The following is an 11,704-nucleotide window of genomic DNA, read 5'->3' as shown; positions in this document are numbered from 1 at the left end:
TAGGAACATTGGGTTAACTGCCTTGTTCAGGGGCAGAACGACAGATGTTCACCTTGTCAGCTCGGGGATTCAATTTAGCAACCTTTCGGTTACTGGCCCAATGCTCTAACCACTATAGCTCTGTCTATGAATTTGAGCTTTTTACTGAAACAGTGGTGGGGAACACACTTTGTTATTGTTTCAACTGTGGAATTGCCCCTTTAAGCTAAAACATCCAAATGATTTTCTGCATCATCTAGAAGTTTAGAAGAAGTATACGTTTGATTTATTATGATACAATTCACAAGTTAAGAAACAGTTTGCATTTGAACTAAAAAAAAATACATATAAAAAGGGATACTAATTTATCAAATTAATGAGTTTAATGTTAAAAAGGCCAAATTAAATACATTTTCATTTTGCTTAACATTGCCATTTTCAGAATACATTGAAATAATATTTACAATATATGAGAATAAGTCATCTGACTTTCATTATAACCTACCCTCAAAATGTTCCATAAAATCTATAAATCTATAGTTGGACATTTCTGTAGTGTTAGATTATCTGTAATATAGCACTAACAGATTTCAGTCAGACAGAAGAAACTCAGCATTCAACATTCAAAACACATTATGAAATGGATGTAATTACATATAAACTAGATGACTGACAAGGAGCTGTTTTGAAGCCACCACCCCTCCATCTTGACACCCCAACCATGGTAAAAAATATATTTTGGAAGCTATAGAAAAGTCCAAATTAGTTTTAGCCACATTTATTCCATTACAGACTCCGTAAAGCATACTTTAAAATTACATTATGTAAGCTAAACATAAAAAATAATTATGAAACATACGAATATATACAGTACCAGAGAAAAGTTTGGACACACCTACTCATTCAAGGGCTTTTTCTTTATTTTTACTATTTTCTACATTGTAGAATAATAGTGAAGACATCAAAACTATGAAATAACACATATGGCAGTAACCAAAAAAGTGTTAAACAAATCAAAATATATTTTAGATATCAAAGTAGCCACACACAAAGTAGTCAATTTGGAAAATTTCAATTTCTTTGACAATGTCTTTAAGTGCAGTCGTAAAAACCACCAAGCGCTATGATGGAACTGGCTCTCATGAGGACCTCCACAGAAAGGGAAGACCCTGAGTTAACTCTGCTGCAGAGGATAAGTTCATTAGAGTTACCAGCCTCAGAAATTGCAGCCCAAATAAATGCTTCACTGAGTTCAAGTAACAGACATGTCAACATTAACTACTCAGAGGAGACTCTGTGAATCAGGCCTTCATGGTCAAATTGCTGCAAAGAAACCACTACTAAAGGAAACCAATAATAAGAAGAGACTTGCATGGCCCAAGAAACATGAACAATGGATATTAGACCGGTGGAAATCTGTCCTTTGGTCTGATGAGTCCAAATTTGAGATTTTTGGTTCCAACTGCCTTCTTTGTGAGACGCAGAGTAGGTGAACGGATGATCTCCGTATGTGTGGATCCCACCATGAAGAATGGGGGAGGAGGTGTGATGGTGCTTTTCTGGTGACACTGTCAGTGATTTATTTAGAAATCAGCATGACTACCACAGCATTCTGCAGCGATACACCAACCCATCTGGTTTGCGCTATTGTTTTTCAATAGGACAATGACCCAACACACCTCCAGGCTGTGTAAGGGCTATTTGACCAAAAAGGAAAGTGATGCATCAGATGACCTGACTTCCACAATCACCTGACCACAACCCAATTGAGATGGTTTGGGATGAGTTGGACCACAGAGTGAAGGAAAAGCAACCAACAAGTGCTCAGCATATGTTGGAACTCCTTCAAGACTGTTGGAAAAGCATTCCAGGTGAAGCTGGTTGAGAGTATGCAAAGCTGCCATCAAGGTGGCTACTTTGAGAATCTCAAATATAAAATATATTTTGATTTACATAATTCCATATGTGTTATTTCATGGTTTTGATGTCTTCACTATTATTCTACAATGTAGAAAATAGTAGCATTAGAACTTTTGACCGGTACTGTATATATAAAATACATTTGTCAAAGTAGAATTTTTTTAAAGTTCTAATGCTACCGTCCCCACTACAATAAAAAAATACTTAAATACATGTAATTTTGTCTTCGATACATTTAATTGAAAGGAGTGTCACTATGGCCGACCTTTGGCCGACCTTTGGCTTCAAAGCCTTTCATTGGCCAATACATATCAGCAATCCAGGGTTTATATTAATCATTGTATTTAACCCACGTACTGTCAATGTATATCTATATCATCACCAAAAGTTAACAATCTAATGTCCTTCATTCATACAATTGATCGATACAAAAACAAAGAAATCAAGAAGTTGAGGTTGTTTAGGAATCGTCTTCGATTTTTAACATGCTTGCTGCCGAAAATAAAGCGAGCAAAAGTTAGGATAAGCTAAATAAGATGGCTGCTAAAATAGTATGCTAAGATACACTTGACCTGAACCCACTGAGCTGACAGAGGCAATCTTCACATAAACTACAGGCACTGGAGACAAACAAGAGCACTTCTCGGCCTAACGCTTCACTTGAAGGCAATCAAATGTGCTTACATAGCTAGACATAGCCTACCCACACACATACAAACAAGTCAATCAACGCACGGCAAAATGAACAGTAGTCACCAAACAAACACTGTGCACGGCACATTTACGTTTTACAAAAGGACCATCTGAGCATTGACACAACATGCAAGAAGAATGCAAGCATAATTTGGGCCATTTGGTTTTGTAAAGCAAGCGATCTCTGTACAGGCAAAAGTAAACAGACTTAAGACGCAGTAAGTAAATGGTTATAAACACAGAGATAGGAAATACATTTTTAGAAGATTAGGAGTCTGGGGATGTATTACAGAAAACAGCCTAACTGTCAAATCATATCTTATTTCACTTTAGAGGGGCCTTTAGGATTTTAATGTGTAATACAGCCCCAGCATCATATACTGTACATGCGTTAGTTGAGTGGAGTATAGAACAGTGTGAGGGAGTCGAGTACAGGGGAGATTGTAGAGACGCAGTAGTCAGAAAGTAGATGTGGATCCTGGATGGGAGCCAGGAGGGCTGGTATGATGTTCTGCAGGCTAAAGTTTCAGGTGGTCCTCAGTCTGGAGGTGCGGTGGTGGTCCCACCTACCCAGGACCAGGGGCCTCATTTATCAACCGTGCGTACATTTCTCACTAAACTCTGCCGTACGGGGGGATGCTCGGATTTGCATGCACAACTAAATTATTGGGATTTATCAAACTACTGCACACAACATATACAAACGTTTTTGTTACCTTTTTATGGTAATAAAGACACCCTCATTTGATGTATGATTTGGAGATGTTGGAACTGGGCCATGACAGTTTCTAAAAGAAAGTGCAATGGCAAATTTTATCACGTTTATGTAGAGCTGAGGGCAGAATACTTACCTTTTTCAAACAAAAAAATGCATGCCGCCAATAGAGAGTGCCAAACACTGGTAGCACATTCTGAAAGTTTGATTCCCTATTCGAACAGCTCAAAAGTAAATGCTACAGCACACTTCTATGAAAAATACTCATTCCTGTTCAATATTTTGAAGTAGATGATTGTGTTTCTATCTCCTGCCTTGGTATAGGCTCTGAATTGAAATAGGCTATGATGTGGCAATACTGTATCCTACACACTGTCAAATTTAAATAGGCTACCGGTCTATTTACTTTTGAGCATGTTTGGCTCTCCTCCTTTCTCCAGGAGAAATGAAAGTTAGGTTGAAAATACTTTATCCCTGAAAACCAGAAAGATCCTCTTTCCGCCAATGCCGCTAAGAGTGGAAAAGGAGAGACATGTCCTGCTATATGATTATAATTTAGGCTTATATAATACAAGTAAAAGAGACGCATTAGGCTACATGCTGCTATGTGATCTCCTTACCAACGGCAAATGCATCTGTTCTATCATTAGGCCTTTATGTTTTTATTAGCCTACCATTATTATAATTCTTGTGCATTAAACATCTACATTTTTTCTCAAAATAACAATATTTGCTTGCGATACATGTTGATCTACCACTAGAAGTTGTGCGTACGGCTGGTCTAAGATTTCCGTAGAGATAAGCACACTTTCCCTTCAAGTTCAAAATGGATAAATACCAACATTTGAGGGAAAACTGGCATACGCAAGGTTTAGACTATTTTTTGTGTGAACGCACCTTTGATAAATGAGGCCCCAGGTGATGCTGAGCAGAGCCAGAACCAGATAGAACCAGCCCCTCAAGTCCAGTCATCCCGGGATCTGCCAAAAGTGAGAAGGTCAGTGAGAAAAAACGCCCTTAAACAGCAGGAATATTTATTTTTTTAAAGACAAAACGGCAGCCAGTATGATGCAGATAAACTTTAGTGAAGCCATAGTTTATTTTTTCGGATCTGCCAAAGAAATGTCACAGTTAGCTAGCTACTCATCTATCTCTATGGCTCTAAACACCCACCATCATACATCACCGTGCTCAACAATGTGCACTAGTTACTACCTGACTGTATCATCAACTTCTGTTATATCAAAGCTATTCGGTCATTTCAAAGTTGTTCTTCTGAGAAAACATGTATCTTTATTTTAAATATCATAAACCCTTTCACATATTCACAATTGACAGCATTTATTCTCTCCAAAGACTAATGATTTGAAGGTCAAGATAGTCCAGGTGCCCCCTCTCTAAAGCAGTGCCAGTCAGTGTGCTGGCAGGTTGGCACCAGGAAGAACCAGTACAACACACAGTGCATTGGTCCTGCTCCTGAATAGTGAGCACTGTGGTGGAGGAGCATAGGGAGATAGACTTGGCACCGCCGTCTGTTAATGACTCATTTTGAAACCATTAACTGCTGAACGCCTGTTTTCCTACACTGCGGTCTGGTGCAATTACACCAGAGGACCATTCATCACACACTTCACCCCGAACAGTGAAATTCCACAACAGGTCCACTGAGGTCCGCCATCGGGGCCTTCTGCTCTGCTATGTAAGGAAGAGCATGCAGCAGAGTAGCGGGACAATGCTATCGCAACACTTCACATTGGCCCTTTCCAGTGGGCCTGCTGCACGGACGGAAGGACAGATTGCCTAAAAGACCATGGCAACAGTCCAACGGACTTCTCTCAACAGCTACTTATAAAAGAGTAGTTTACATTCCTCACAAATACATGTATAGAGGTGCCCGTCAGGAATCTAATGAAAATAATAACCCCTGTATGCACTTTGTTCCACCAGGCCAGAGCTGAACCAGCACTTGATGAACAACTAGGGCCATGTTCTTCAGCAGATCCATTAAAGAATTGTTGCTCTCTCTTCATGTAGAACATTATCAGAGACAGTTTGGGTTTGGCGTGACTGAAGTGTCTGTTGAAAAACACCAGGTTGAGACATTGTCATTAAGAGTTCGCAAACAGTTTCGCAAGCGTGACACTTGTTGTTGAAAATAGTTGCGATCTTAAATGGGGGAAATGATGTTCTTTGTCATATGCAATAACCTACACAAGGCGGACAGATGTGCTTGATTGAGGCGAATAGATTCATGACATATGTAGTCCTCTTGAAATACATTGGGAGAAAAACCCTGTGCTGTCTGCCAGTATATTTTAATTAACTCTCCGATGTTCGAAACCCATAACGGAGAGGCGTGATACTGTAGAGAGCATGGTAGATGGGAACTGCACAGCATGAGAGTAAATACAAATTGCTGTGGGACAATGACTTGGTCTCAATGATTTTCGTAACAGCATGGGGTGAAACCAAGAAGAATATAAATGTCAGTCTTGGAAAGCAAGAGCAGCCATATTTCAATTCAATAACATGCCACATCTATCCATCATTAGATTAAAGAAATTGCTCTCACGCACTCACTACTCAAATACTTATAGATTTCACCCTTTGAGCAGTTTTTTGACAGTATTCTTCCTCAGATTGCGCCAGAGTAATTTGGAAAGTAATACAGAATGGCCATGAATACACATGAGGCATATGCAATCTGTTGTACACATCCTGTGTGACATGACCGTGTCTTGAAACTCACCATAGTACTGAAGATTTTATCTGCCCAGGCTCCTGTCTTCAAAGATGGTTACTTCAACCTTGATTGTGTTTAGTTAAAGGCAATGCAGAATTCCTCTAAAATATGACATCTACAGACGCATACTGCTGTAAGTAAAGCACTTGGGCAGCAATAGTCAAAACATCAAATCAGACACTTGAAAATGCAGACATTACTTGTTCAGGTGCATTGAGAAGACATGGGGGGGGGGGGGGGGGGGGGGGGGGGGCAGGTGTGACATTCCTGTCAATCTCCACTCTGCTATCACAGCCGCTCCCAGGCCAAAATCAGCAGCTCTGCAGTGCTGGATAAATAATCCAGGAGGTCGCCATAAAACCAAGGTCTGCTTTCCAAATGACACCCTATTCCCTAAATAGTGCACTACTTTTGACCAGAGCCCCATACGGTGCCATTTGGGATGCAGACAATGAAATCATACAGGAGGTCCTCAGCTGTAAACGATTTCAGTCATATTTCACTGCCTGCTCCAGCCCTCAGTACAATTCATTTTGGATGTTGAGTCAGTCACTCAGGCTACACCCCATACACTTGGAGAACGTAGACCATTTCTGCACCCTCTGATTTTGAGCAGACGAAATTGATTAAATATAACTTTTATCTGGTATTATTACAGGGTACCACTGTGAGCTGCCCAGACTCCTGGTTTCCATTTACAGGCAGGGGTTCGAGAGGGGAGCACACCACACAGAGCCCTGGGTAATGCGTCCCAAATGGCACCCTAATCCCTATGGGGTTCTGGTCAAAAGTAGCGCACTGTAATGGGAATAGGGTGCCATTTGGGATGCACCTGTGGAAACACCAACTCGGTCACACACCAGCAGCAGGTCAATGTGAAACTTCATTGTTCTAACTAGTACTACACAGCACACATCAACATGGAGCTAGCCCAGCCCTGACTTAAATATACATCAGCCTGCATGACGAAACCTAAGAAACGCATAAAGGAAATATCACTGAAAAAAAGCACAAGACTTATTTTCTGATCTTCTAATTCTAAATATAGTACCTTGTTTATCCCGTGAACGTAGCACATATTGAGGCTGCATTCCAAAGGCACACTATTCCCAATATATAGTGCACTACTTTACAAAGTAGTGCCCTTCAAAGGGTGCCATTTTGGATGGAAGTCTGAGTTACCTTTCCAGACACGTTGCTTTAATGGCTATCACACTGCTTTCTGAAGGATACAACTCGGAGGCCTCTCTCAATAGGGTCAGTGAGGAGCAGACCTCGTGGAGCATAGATCTTATCATTCTGCTCCTGGATGAACTTAGCAATCTTCTTCAAAACCTGAAAAGAGACAATAAGAAGAAAAACACTTTTTCAGTTTTCCAACTTACCTTGTCATACATAGTTTTGGTTGAATATACATAGTTTGGTTCCTCTCTAGGTTTTGGACTTTCTAGGGAGTTTTTCCTAGCCACCGTGCTTCTACAGCTGCATTGCTTGCTGTTTGGGTTTTAGGCTGGGTTTCTGTACAGCACTTTGAGATATCAGCTGATGTACGAAGGGCTATATAAATACATTTGATTTGATTTGAATAGTTGCATGTTAGAAGATTCCATTATTAGAATTTATTACATCAAATGTACTTTTAACCTAGAACATTTGCTTTCACCAAACAAGGGGTAGGTAGCCTACTGGTAGACTGTCATCTCTCAACGTTTACTTATTATAATAATTTGTTTTAAACACATTTATTTATTTTTTTACATTTTACAAACATTAATTCATACAGTGCCTTTGGAAAGTATTCAGACCCCTTGACTTTTTTCCACATTTTGTTACGTTACAGCCTTATTCTAAAATTGATTAAATTGTTTTCTTCCTTCATCCCGAGTGGCGCAGCGGTCTAAGGCACTGCATTTCAGTGCTAGAGGCGTCACTACAGACCCTGGTTCAATCCTGGGCTGTATCACAACTGGCCGTGATTGGGAGTCCCATAGGGCGGAGCACAATTAGCCCAGCGTCGTCCGGGTTAGGGCTTGGTCGGGGTAGGTCATCATTGTAATTAAGAATTTGTTCTTAACTGACTTGCCAAGTTAAATAAATAGGTTTCAAGAAAAATACATCTACACACAATACACCATAATGACAAAAGCAAAAATAGGGTTGTAGACATTTTAGCACTTTCCTGTTCTAAGTGGGCTGGAGGAGCCACCCCTGGTCTTTGCTAGGCCACCAGTAGCCAATTTTATGGGTGTGCTCAGTTGAAAAGTCATTTAAAACTTGACTTCCATCTTCATGAGCACTCATAAAATATAAAAATTCAGAACTACAACTTTTCTCTGGCACAGTATAAGACAAATATGAAATGACACCAATTGGAAAGCTTTTATTGGGCCTTTTTTGGAAACGGCTGTACCGTGTATTGGCCTATATAACCAGCTGTCTGACATACTGTGCATTCGGAAAGTATTCAGACCCCTTGACCTTTTCCACATTTTGTTACGTTACAGCCTTATTCTAAAATTTATTAATTAAAATCATTTCCTCAATCTACACAATACCACATAATGACAAAGCAAAATTTTTGCACATTTAGACCCTTTGCTATGAGACTCAAAATTGAGCTAAGGTGCATCCTGTTTCCATTGATCATCCTTGAGATGTTTCTACAACTTGATTGGAGTCCACCTGTGGTAAATTCAATTGATTCGACGTGATTTGGAAAGGCACACACCTGTCTATATAAGGTCCCACAGTTAACTGTGCATGTCAGAGCAAAAAACAAAAGGGTACCAAAAAAATGTCTGCAGCTTTGAAGTTTGGAACCACCGAGATTCTACATAGAGCAGGCTGCCCGTCCAAACTGAGCAATCGGGGGAGAAGGGCCTTGGTCAGGAAGGTGACCAAGTACCCGATGGTCACTCTGACAGAGTTCCTCTGTGGAGATGGGAGAACCTTCCAGAAGGACAACCATCTATCTATAGCAATCCACCAATCAGGCCTTTAAGGTAGCGGCCAGACGGAAGCAGCTCCTCAGTAAGAGGCACGACAGCCCGCTTGGAGTTTGCTAAAAGGTACCTAAAGGACTCTCAGACAATGAGAAACAAGATTCTCTGGTCTGTTGAAACCAAGATTGGAGTCTTTGGCCTGAATGTCAAGCGTCACATCTGTAGGAAACCTGGCACCAAAGATGAACAGAGAAAAGTACAGAGAGATCTTTGATGAAACCCTGCTCCATAGCACTCAAGGCCTCAGACTGGGGTGAAGGTTCACCTTCGAAAAGGACAACGACCCTAAGCACACAGCCAAGACAACACATGAGTGGCTTCGGGACAAGTCTCTGAATGTCCTTGAGTGGCCCAGCCAGTGCCAGGACATGAAACCGATCGAACATCTCTGGAGAGACCTGAAAATAGCTGTGCAGTGACTCTCCCCATCCAACCTGACAGAGCTTGAGAGGATCTGCATAGAAGAATGGGAGAAACTCCCCAAATACAGTTGTGCCAATCTTGTAGCGTCATACCCAAGAAGACTTGCTGTAATCGCTGCCAAACGTGCTTCAACATTGTACTGAGTAAAGGGTCTGAATACTTTCTTTTAATATACATTTGCAGAAATTTCTAAAAACTTGTTTTTGCTTTGTCATTATGGGGTAGTGTGTGTAGATTGATGAGGGGGGGGGGGGGACAATTTAATACATTTTAGAATAAGGCCGTAATGTAACAAAATGTGGAAAAAGTCAAAGGGTCTGAATACTTTCCGAATGCACTGTACATAACACTATTTCACCTCTATACATGTTCCCAAAGGTTGCTTACACTTGTTCACTTCCCTTCATGGATTTGAAAGGCAGTGACTGGCATAAGGAAACAGCCGCAAGTTAATACATGGCTAAACCAATCTAATGATTTTACATTTGTGGGGAGCTAACGCGGAACGCCATAGAATGTTTTTGTGCTGGTCAAGGGCAGACAGGTCTGGAGTGAACCAAGGACTATATCTATTCCTGGCTCAATTTGTTTTGAATGGAGCAAGCTTATTTAAGATGGTGAGGAAGGCACTTTTAAAGAATAACCAGGCATCCTCTACTTAGCGAGTTAGTTAGGATGATATCTATGAGGGTGCCCATGTTTACGGATTTGGGGTTGTACCTGGTAGGTTCATTGATCATTTGTGTGAGATTGAGGGCATCAAGCTTAGAATGTAGGATGGCCGGGGTGTTAAGCATGTCCCAGTTTAGGTCACCTAGTAGCACGAGCTCAGAAGATAGATGGGGGGCAATCAATTCACATATGGTGCCAAGGGCACAGCTGGGGACAGAGGGTGGTCTATAGCAAGCGTCAACAGTGAGAGACTTGTTTCTGGAAATGTGAATTTTTAGAAGTAGAAGCTTGAATTGTTTGGGGACAGACCTGGATAGTAAGACAGAACTCTGCAGGCTCTCTCTGCAGTAGATTGCAACACCGCCCCCTTTGGCAGTTCTTTCTTGGCGGAAAATGTTATAGTTAGAGATGGAGATTTCAGGGTTTTTGGTGGTTTTCCTAAGCCAGGATTCAGACACGGCTAAGACTTCCGGGTTGGCAGAGTATGCTAAAGCAGTGAGTAAAAGAAGGGAGTAGGGAGTAGGGAGTAGGCTTCTAATGTTAACATGCATGAAACCAAGGCTTTTACGGTTACAGAAGTCAACAAATGAGAGCATCTGGGGAGTAGGAGTGGAGCTAGACACTGCAGGTCCTGGATTAACCTCTACATCATCAGAGGAACAGAGGAAAAGTAGGATACGGGTAAGGATAAAGGCTATACGAACTGGCCGTCTAGCACGTTCGGAACAGAGAGTAAAAGGAGCAGGTCCCTGGGCACGATAGCATAGATTCAAGGCATAGTGTACAGACAAAGGTATGGTAGGAAGAGAATACATTGTAGGTAAACCTAGGTATTGAGTAATGAAGAGAGAGATATAGTCTCTAGAGACGTTTAAACCAGGTGATGTCATCGCTTATGTAGGAGGTGGAACAACATGGTTGGTTAAGGCATATTGAGCAGGGCTAGAGGCTCTAAAGTGAAATAAGACAGTAATCACTAACCAGGACAGTAATGGACGAGGCATATTGATATTAGAGAGAGGCATGCGTAGCCAAGTGATCATATGGGTCCAGTGAGTGGTTGGGCTGGCTGGGGACACGGCGATTCAGACAGTTAGCAGGCCGGGGCTAACAAGCTAGCAGTTAGTAGGCCGGGGCTAACAAGCTAGCAGTTAGTAGGCCGGGGCTAACAAGCTAGCAGTTAGCAGGCCGGGGTTAGCAAGCAAGCAGATTAGCAGACCGGGGCTAGCAAGCTAGCAGTTAGCAGACCGGGGCTAGCAAGTTAGCAGAAGGGCCTTTGGGGGACGTCGCGATGGAGGCAAGTCTGTTTTCGCCTCCTCGTGCGGTGACGTCAATAGACCAGTCGTGGATTACTAGGGTTCCAAGTAGCTCTAGATAGCTAGCAGGCCGCGGTTAGCAGAATGGGCCTTCAGCGGACGTCGCGCCTGAGGGGCCTGTTGGAATCCTCGGGCAGATTATGACGGTATTCCAGTCGTAGAGGATCGGCGGGGTTCCGTGCCCAGTACCGGCAGTAGAAGGGGTCCGGATATTGTAGCCCAGGAGTGGGCTTTGGTGGTA

General features: G+C 41.8%; 1 protein-coding gene across 3 annotated transcripts in view; it reads right to left on the bottom strand.

Moving 5' to 3' along the window:
- Positions 1-343: 343 nt before the first annotated feature.
- The window catches only part of LOC139411095 (golgin subfamily A member 7-like), a 36,665-nt gene continuing 25,304 nt past the window's right edge, over positions 344-11,704 (bottom strand). Inside the window, exons 4-8 of one of the 3 annotated variants that reach the window (XR_011634563.1) lie at positions 7,284-7,385; positions 6,057-6,114; positions 4,205-4,287; positions 3,309-3,380; positions 344-3,158 (exon numbers count right to left, since the gene is read on the bottom strand). Coding sequence is in view for 1 of the 3 variants with exons in the window: in XM_071156942.1 (XP_071013043.1) it covers positions 6,073-6,114; positions 7,284-7,385 (144 nt within the window). In the remaining 2 variants the exon portion in view is untranslated. Of the gene's footprint in view, positions 4,288-6,056; positions 6,115-7,283; positions 7,386-11,704 lie in introns of all 3 variants that reach the window. The other 2 variants (XR_011634562.1, XM_071156942.1) reach the window with 2 other exon arrangements.

This window comes from Oncorhynchus clarkii, chromosome 6 (genome assembly GCF_045791955.1).
Source record: "Oncorhynchus clarkii lewisi isolate Uvic-CL-2024 chromosome 6, UVic_Ocla_1.0, whole genome shotgun sequence".
Classification (NCBI taxonomy): domain Eukaryota; kingdom Metazoa; phylum Chordata; class Actinopteri; order Salmoniformes; family Salmonidae; genus Oncorhynchus; species Oncorhynchus clarkii.
Note: the sequence above shows the minus strand (reverse complement) of the source record. Positions and strands in the feature narration are given on the sequence as shown.